The sequence below is a fragment of the Phodopus roborovskii genome, unplaced genomic scaffold, assembly GCF_943737965.1.
Source record: "Phodopus roborovskii unplaced genomic scaffold, PHOROB, whole genome shotgun sequence".
Lineage (NCBI taxonomy): Eukaryota > Metazoa > Chordata > Mammalia > Rodentia > Cricetidae > Phodopus > Phodopus roborovskii.
Genome location: NW_026126409.1, coordinates 19,001,221 through 19,010,639, shown reverse-complemented (window position 1 = coordinate 19,010,639; position 9,419 = coordinate 19,001,221). Strand labels below are relative to the sequence as shown.

General features: G+C 51.4%; 1 protein-coding gene across 1 annotated transcript; it reads right to left on the bottom strand.

The window, feature by feature from the left end:
- Positions 1-5,001: 5,001 nt before the first annotated feature.
- Nkx6-3 (NK6 homeobox 3) lies at positions 5,002-9,014 on the bottom strand. The gene is made up of 3 exons (XM_051182339.1): positions 8,630-9,014; positions 6,385-6,554; positions 5,002-5,286 (listed from the first exon to the last, which is right to left on the bottom strand). The coding sequence occupies exons 1-3, from the start codon at positions 9,012-9,014 to the stop codon at positions 5,053-5,055; spliced, it is 789 nt and encodes a 262-aa protein (XP_051038296.1). The 3' UTR covers positions 5,002-5,052.
- Between the last annotated feature and the right edge of the window lie 405 nt (positions 9,015-9,419).

Sequence of the window (9,419 nt, the reverse complement as noted above, 5' to 3'; positions counted from 1 at the left end):
TGGAGGCAGCAGGACCACAGAGCAGAAGGCAGTAAGTAGATCAGCATTAGCTCTGCTGTCTCAGGTCTCAGACAGCTCCTCATTCTGTTTTCATATTCCTGCATAAACTAGTATTTTCCTAGTGAGCTTGGTCATAATTTATGTCAAAGCTTGCTGGTTTTCTTTTCTCCATCACACTGGGAAAATATGTTCAAGCTATACATTCAAAAAGGGTTAATATCCGGATTATATAAGGGACTCAACTCGATAACTAGACAAAAAAAGAAGTTTAGTGACTAACAGATACCAGAAAACTATTTAACAGAGCTAACCATTAGGAAATTGCAAAGTAAGACCAATCCTTCCCCTCAGTGCTGCCTGTGGGAGAGCCTGGTGCATGATAGACAAGCATTGAGCCCTCTCCCCAGTCCTGGAGAATGAAAATTAAAATCACAATGAGACATGGTCTTCAGACTGGTGTGGATCTGACCAAATGTGAGTCTTGTACACACAAATACACACAGGCCTTCTGTCCTGTCTCAATGTTTTTGATTCTGTTAATCTTGCCTTTATTTACTTAGTTTTGGTGCTGAGGATGGAACCCAGGGTGGGATGCTAAACATGTCCTCTATTGCTGAGCTGTGTCCCAGCCCTGATCTTCATCCACTGTTTTTTTATTTATGATTTGTTTTGTTTTAGACAAATGTTCACTCTATAGCTTAAGCTGTCCCCTTTTAAAAGATCAGACAAAAATTTTACTATACAAAGTTTATTTCTTCTATACACACAGTTATTTTTACTTTCTATGGGGGGGAACTGTTTCTGAGTTTCTCGTCTGGCAAAGGCAAGCACCAAGTAGTCTTGAACTAATACTCTCCTGCCTCAGCCTCCAAGTGCTGGGGTTACAGGTGTTTGCTATCAGGTCATTCTAAAATTTTAATCTATTTTGTTATTTAAAGTTTTATTTTTCATTCTTCTTCCTTTTTTAACCATTGTGTTTTTATTGTAGTTAAAAGTGGGCATTCCAGAGTGAGCCTGGGCTGAGCAGGACAATGCTCCACAAGCCGCCTGACTTCTCCCCATCCTCACCACCAGTAATTCATAAAGAGGGAATAATGGAACACCTATCCCTAATGAGTTTTGGACGTGATGTGAGATAAGGGAAACAGAACAGCCCAGGAGACATCCCAGACATCTAACAAACGTCCCAGGAGTGTAGCAGTGGGAACAGCAATGGAGTTGGTCCTTGTTCCAGGACTGGCAGTACAGTGGGAGAGAGCTCATGTGTCCGGAGTATGCCAGCAGCGTCTCCACCTCTACATCTTCATCTGGAGGGTAGCAATGCCAGCCACTACAACAGCTGGAAGGTGACTGGCTGAAGGGGACAGAACCCTTGAGACAGTCCTTTGCAGGTAGTGCTGGCATCTTTGCATCCTACACCATGGCATTTCAGGGAATAAGCAAGAACCCCTGTTGCACCCTGCTGGTGCTGAGTGAAGCCTAGAGCAGCATGCACAGACACAGAAACCTGTGGTGACCGGCTAGGTGATGTGACATGGTAGACTCCAAATGTTAAGTGGGAAAACGTTTAGGGGTGGGGTCTCTCACTGGAGAATGCGCTCCTGCCATTGACCACTGACAGTAAAAACACTGCATCCACGATGGTACACCTGGAAACTGCAATTGATGTTGTAGTTCGGAGTTCCAAGAGCAGTTTGGGTGATGTGAACCTGACCCCCCCCCAGCAGACTTCCATGACCCCCAAGCAGCAGCTGACCCATGTTGGGGGTTGAGCACATGAATCAGCCTGTAGCTATGACTGTCCCTGTGTCCCAGCCCTAGCCACTGCTGTGATGTGGAGGAGTACTGAGCTCCTTCTGGTCCCATCATCTCTCGGGATTACTCTTCCAGCCTCCTTCTGTAGACAGGACCAGCCTTAGAGAGAAATGGACTGATTGTGCCCCCCCCCCCCCAAGCTACCACTGGCTAAAGCAGAAGCCACTGTCAGGCCTGTGTCTTTCATACCCCAGCACCCGAACCTGGGTGATTCTCGAAGTGAGAGACTGGAAATCTAAGATCACAGGGCCAGCAGGTTCAGTGACTCCTTTCCGCTTCTAACATGGTAGCTTGAGCTATGTCCTCACTTGGAAGAAGAAGCACAAGGACCCAAAAGGGTTGACCCCCTTCCTCTTGGAAGCCCTTTTGAGGGTCTCCAACCTTGTGCATGAAGGTGGAGCTCTCCTGGACGGGTCACCCCACAAGTCATTCCTGGGCACTGCCACCAGCAATATCGCAGGAGACAGCACTGGGAGTCAGCATTGGGAGTCAGGCACTTCCCAAATGTCTCCCAAATGATTGAGAATGGCCATTTCCATTTCCCGTTGGTATCTGCCAGGGACACTCACTATTTTATTTTATTGCTTTCCCTTTCTGTTTTTTTCCACCCAAGAGAGGCTCAATATTTGCCCCTCTTTTTAATTGAGTTTAATTGTAAACCAGGCTGATTTTGACCTCACCTGCCTCTTCCTCTTGAGTGCTGAGATGAAATACCTGCTTGCCATGCCTTGCTCATTATTCTAATATTACCCAACCCTACACAGTATAAGTAATTATTATTCCATTTACAGATAGGTAAACTGAGGCCCAGAGGTTAAACAGATCACCCAAGGATGCAGAGAATGGCAGAGCTCAGTCCATAAGCCTCTCTGTCCTGTGTCACTTTGGAGGGTTAGGAAGTTCTAGATCAAACCAAAGGATGGCCTGAGCATGGGACCGGGTTCCAGAAATGGAAGCTCACTATTTGTCCTTTCTGATCGTTGCTGTCAGGGTGTGATCACTCAGAACCTGGCATGACATTGGCAGCTACCTGTGTTCTCCTGGCCTGCTGAATATTAGGTTAGAGCTGAGACTGTTCCGGCCTTTCCCTCTCCTTGCCCTCATAGCTGCAGTAAAAGATACGGCTGGCACCCTGCCACAGCTGTCTGTGTGTCTACACCCCCCTCTCCTAAGGACGGTTATACACCTCAGCTGTCAGGGGCTACCGGCGATGCGTCAGCTAAGGGCTGAACCTCCTGCCATCCCCTGTTGCCCAGGAATCAAGACAACCTGCCTGCAAGCACTCACTATGGGATACTTATCAATTATGTGGCTTGGGACAGGGGTTGTCAACCTTCCTAATATCGTGACCCTTTAATACAGTTTCTTGTGTTGGGGTGACCCCAACCATAAAATGACTTTAGTTGTTACTTCATAACTATAATATTGCTACTGTTATGAATCATAATGTGAAAACATTGTGTTTTCTGATGGTCTTAGGTGACCCCTGTGAAAAGGTCATTTGACCCCCAAGAGGTCATGACCCACAGGTTGAGAAACACTCTCATAGGATGCCTTCCCCCATCTCCTGAAATCTAGATAGGACCTGCATTCAGCCTCGTGGGCCTGACCTCTACTCAGAGCTCCCACGAGGCTGTCTTTTTGTGGCATTAATATCTCTCTCAATAGGCCACACACTCAACATAGCAGCCCACCTCAGTGTTCTTGAACTCCTAAGCGGAAACCCTTTTCTGGGTATATGACCCACAAGCCCTTCTAATGTGAATGACACACTTGAGAGCTGTGCCCCAAATCTGTGGTTGCCTATGAGCACCTGAAGTGCCTGCTAAGGAAGACGCTGTGGCTGTGGTGAGTCCTGTTCCCTTCCCCTTAACTCTGAGACATCTGTGATGTTGAAGATGCGCAGAACTTGAGTCTTCAAAAAATTTTGGGGCTTGTTATCTTGTGGCTGAAGATAACAACTGGGCCTATGGTTGATGCCTTCAGCGTCTTTTTTATGTTTATTTTACAAAAGATTTATTTTTAAGTGTGTCAATTTGTGAGCATGCATGCAGTACCTGAAGAAGCCAAAAGAGGGCGCAGGATCACCCAGAATTGGAGTTACAGGGCAGCTGTGAGCTGCCTGTAACTGGGAACCCAACACCGGGTCTTCCAAAAGAGCAGCAGATGATTTTAAGAGCTGAGCCATTTCTCCAGCCCAACGATAATTTCTTGACATGAGAAAAACACCACTGTCATTATTTCCTTCATAGAAGCGCAGGAGCCGCGGGGAGATTTCTGGGATTTTCCAGCTTTATTCTATTTTTGTTTTAAAAGCCAATGAGGATGGGTTCACCTTGATTCCTTTGGGCTGCACTCCTCCATGGCCAGCCCACCCTCTCCCTGCCAGGAGCGCAATGATACCCGGAGCAGAAGACATCAGGATGGGCTAGGAAAGGAGACGCAGTGGGTACCCAACAGCCCCCGGCCTTGTCCTGCCCGGTGTTTTCCCTATTCAGTGCCCTGTTGGAGGAGTGTGGCTTTCAGAACCCTTCTTTCCTTCCTGCTAAGGTGCCCCAGGCTCTGATGTCCTTGGGTACTCAGGAATGCCTTGATGGGTGGCTGGCTCCCAGGGACGACACAATCTTAGGGTTCTCTGGTCTGTTTTCGCCTCTGCCTGTTTCCCCCAATTCCCGTTTCAGTCCGTGTTACGGAGGGATCTACATTCAGAGTAAAGTGCCGCCAGGGTCCTGAAATTCAGGTCTACAAGAGTTTCTGTTTTCAGAACCCACTCCCCTGGCAGAGGTGGATTCCCTCCTGCCCCCACCAGTGACAGCATTCGGAAGCACAGCTGGACCTCACACTCCATCTTAGGCTCTGCAGTCACAGCCACTGACTGGGCTCAGTACCTGTTGACTCCCTAACCAGCTGTTCCCTAGAGGGGAACGCAAAGCATCTGGAGAGCTCCACTGCCAGCTTCCCTGCTGCAAAAAGCCTGCTCGCTTTCTCGCAGGGCTGACGGGGGTGGGAGGGGGGGCAAGGGGCCCAGAGGGAAGACTTGGCAAAAGCTGGGCCATCTCCTCTCTTGATGAGCTCGCCGTCAATCCCTCGCCTTCTTTCTTTCCATTCCTCTTGCTTCCTCCTCCTCTTTCTCTCTCCTCCTCTTTTCCTCCCCCTCCCCAGGCGCTCCTCCTCTCTGTCCCCCCACCCTCAGCTGGAAAGGGGAGGGGAAGGCCGGCCTGCGCAGCTGGCCCGGGGTCAGACGCTGTGCGCGCCCAGGCTGAGCACCGAGAAGGCGGCCCGGTGCTTGCGCAACAGCAGGCGGATCTTCTCGTCGTCCGAGTCCGGGTCCAGCGGCTTGTTGTACTCATCGTCCTCGTTCTCCGAGGCCGCGCGGTCCCCGCCCGCACCGCCCTGGGCCCGGGGCGTGGAGGACGAGGGCTCCAGGGCGCTCTTCTTCCTCCACTTGGTACGACGGTTCTGGAACCACACCTGCAAAGAGCGACCGGGGTGCGGGAGCGGGCTCCTCTGCGAGGTCCCCTCGCTGCCCCAGAGTCGTGTACCGGACCATACACCGCTGCACGCTGACATTTGCATTACTCGGAGGGGAGTAATAAAATAAAATTAAATTGAAAAGCATGCGGCCGATCTTTCCTCTGGCAGCAACCCTCCCTGAGTCGCGGCTTCCAGTTTGCGCTGTCTGAGCGTCTGAGCCGAAGCCCCTGATATGTCATTGACTAGAGTCCTCCCTGGAACCCAAGACACTGTGGCAGAGCCGGCAAGCAAAACAACGAAAGGAGTGAATGTAGTTGCCCTTCTTTTGGTTTTATAGATCCCCAGGAAGCTCACGAATAACTGCCCCCTAGCAAAACAGCAGGGCCAGTGAGTATGTTACTTGAGATGGTTGAAGACTGTGGAACCCTAAAGCGGCAAACAAATTAGGCAAGAGCCCATCATCTCCTTCCGCTTTCACACCACAGCCTTCTCTCGTGGCTGTGACAATCCGCTGAGGTAGGTTCCACTTTGCCCCCCAGAACCTCTCGAATCTGTTCACATCCAAAGTCCCCATCCACAGTGTGAACAGACTAGTGGGGCGATGGGATGGGACCGCTTGTCCCCGGAGCCTAAGGAGGTGGCAGTAGAGAGGCTGATGCTGGCTCTGAGGTGTGTGCAAGCCCATGGCTGGGCTCTGCCACCCTCCTCCACATGGCCGGGAACAGAGGGTGTATTACCTTCATTTTAAAGATTGGGAAACAGGCCTGCTGGTCAGTGTCCCACAGAACGTAAGGACCACAAGCTCCAGGCTTGATTAACTGACCCTGACCTTTTATTTGTATAAAAAAAAAAACAAAAACAAAAAAAAAAAAACAAACCCCATAACAGTGACTTCAAGACAGGGTGAGACTTAATGGAGGTACTGCTGATAGGATCAGATGGGCTGGGTAGACAGATGGCTGTCATTGGAGGCGGGTATTTGTAATTATGGTAATTTCCACAGTAAGATGGGCAGGCAAGCCTTCCTGTCACCTGGTAGCCTCCTGCCCTGGCTAATGCTGGGTGCCAGGCGGGTATCTTCTCCTACAGACTCACCTTGACCTGTGACTCCGTCATGCCCAGTGAGTATGCTAGCCTCGCCCTTTCTGGGCCAGCCAAGTACTTGGTCTGCTCAAAGGTTTTCTCTAGAGCAAATATCTGGTGGCCTGTGAAGGTAGGACGGGTGTGCTTTTTCTTGTGGATGGTGTCACTCAGGGGGTCTGGGGCTGGCAGGAAGAAGGAAAATAAGGTTAGCCGGGTGAGTAGAGACCTGATGAGTCCTGTGTCTTCCACAGGGATGTGCTCTATTGAGGAGCCCCCGAGTCACTGGCACCTGGTGACACCTGCCAGGTGAGCAGCACTCTAGTATTCTTCCTGTGATCTCTATTCCACCTGGGAGGACAGGGCCCCCAGAGGCAGCTGCACCAGGTTTTAGCTACTTGGGACAGGGAGGGCTTAGAATTGGGCCTTGTGCCTTCCCTTCTAGTTTCCCCATAATTCACTGATGCTGCATTCCCCAAGGAACACATGGGAATTTCTTTTCTGAACCAAGGCACCAAGGCAAGAATGCCCTTGCTTTCACCAAGACAGGTGCGGGTACCTTCCATCTGCAATCAGACCTCCAGAGCCTCTGAATTCCTTCCCATTTCCTTTCTTTGAGTCCATGGCATCCCAGGTCTGATGTAAAAGCATGGAGGGGGAAGCTTTGGGCTCCATGATACTGTTCCTCCAGCCTGGAAGCCCACCCTGCCTCAGACCTCTCGGAAACCATTGCACAGCCAGGTGTTGGAGTACCAGAGTCATCTGGGGAAGCTGGAGACCCAAACACAGCCTGGACTGACTGCTCACGAATGAGCTTGAGGCTCGAAGCTAGAGGAGTACTCATATGTTCACTTGGTGTGGTCCAGCAACTTGTGTCCCCTGCCCTAATTACAGGCAGGAGACTTCAGCAAAGAGGAAAGGACTTCTTAAGTCAGATTCTCAACCTTCCTAATGCTGTGACCCTTTAATACAGTTCCTCATGTTGTGCTGACCCCCAACCATAACATTATTTCATTGCTACTACATACCTGTAATTTTGCTACTGTTATGAATCATAGCATAAACGTCTGATATGCAGGGTGTCTGATATGTGACCCCTGTGAAAGGGACATTCAAGCCCAATGGGATTGTGACCCGCAGGGTGGAAATCACTGTCCTAAACGATGACCATTTCCAGTTTCCTCTCTTCTTGTGTTAAACTGGCCACCAGCTTTCCTGGCTAGTTTCTGAAGCATTCGAGATTGAGGAGTAGAACAGGATGGGTAGCGTGGGTAGAGGTGTGGGAGAAATAGTTTGGGCTAACAGTACCCCAAACTAGATTGTATAATAGGTTCCAAGAGATGAGGTCTGAGAGAGGTGGCTGTCATTCAGACACATGGGGGACAAGAGTTTGGGGGATTTCCATCATTGGTTCAACATTCCATTTGTAATGGGGGAGCTAGAGATGAAAAAGAAGTAGAGGGGGACTTTGCCTCTGCCCCACCCCCACATGTTTATCCCACCCAGAGTTTTAGTGGCCCAGCAATAGCCCTAGAAGCCACTGCCACACTCTCCCAGTGTGACTAACCAGCACATGCCCCTGGCACTTCCTGGATCCTTGATTGGCATAATACCCACCCCTCCACTCCAGTCCTCAGAAACCTGAGTATGAGGGATGGGTGGGAATAGAGCCTCCCTCCCCCAGCAGTCAGGGCCAAGGTCAACTTAGCTCTGTTGTCCCTGAAGGCTGGACTATCACCACTGCCATTGCTGACATGAAACAGGAGCAGGAAGGTGGGTGATGGGCCCTGGCTTCTGGATGGGACCTCAGTGGGTCTTGGAACAATGCCATGCAAAACTGGGTCCTTCGGGATATGACAGTACAGTAAGTTTTCTTTATCACGGTAGCAATTGCCTGCCTTGTGTGAAGGGGCTGTGTGACTCTGGGCAGAAGCAAACTGAGCTACCGGCTGGATGCTGCACTGAGTGGGGTGGGCTGTGTTCGTGGGGCCTGGGACACCCAAAGTCCCTTGGAGGACAGCTGGAGTGGGCAAGGTGGGGTTCAGACACCTGTGCTAGGTGGAAGCAGGGTAGGAGTGGGAGGGTATGGAGTTCCTTTCTGCTGTGAGCTGAGGCAACGGACCAAGTGCCAGGCTGGGCTATGTAATGGCGACTGAGATGAGGAAGAACACAATGCAACCGAACCTGTGAAAGACCCCTGCCTCCTGCCTCCTCCCCGGGACAGACTGGGGTAGGGTGGGGTGAGGGCCCTGCTACTCACTGTTGCTGCACTGCCGAGCGCTGCCTCGCCAGTCCTGGCCTGTGTCTGCCCAGCAGTTCCGGGTCCGGGTGGGGTACTCATTCCCAGCCTTGGAGAAACTCCCCACCTGGGGGCCGTAGTAGACCCCCTGGGAGCTGAGTCCACCAAAGCCTGCCACGTGGGGGTAGCCAGAGAGGAGGCTGCCGTTTGGAGTGGCTACTGGCCTGCTCAGGATGTCAGTGATCCCATGGGGCGTCCCAGCGGCCAGCTGGGGGCCAAGTCCCGGAGGGTTGAGTTTGTAGAAGGAGTTCTGCACCGAGTACTGGCACATGGGAGCCTTCATTTCCGAGAATTGGGCCAGCTGTGTGTTGTTCAGAAGGAACGTCCCCTGCAGGTTGGACTCCATGATCTCCAGGTCAGCGAGTAGGAGGGCAAGGAGCCCTTACAGCCTGACCGCCTCAAATGGTGGCCCAGACTCTTGTGGCAGGTTTGGAGAATCAGTGTCGCCCCATCCCACCCCAGCCTCGGACTGACCTCTGGCTCGGCCCTTCCTCAGAGATGGGGCACGGAAGTCAGGTGTCCAGAGAAGGTGGGAGGCCTTCCGCTTTCCCCCTCCACCAGCTGGGTCTAAGGAGGGGTGCTCCCCATATTCAGAGCACCCGATTTCTCTGCCTCTGAGTCTGGGGGCCCTCCATCAGAAGTTTTAAGTTCAGAGAAGGGACATTTCCTTGATAAAGATATGGCCCATTAGAATACAGGCCTGAGACTGGCTGAGAAATGAGCGCTGTGCCGCCATTGGTTGGAGCCCTCA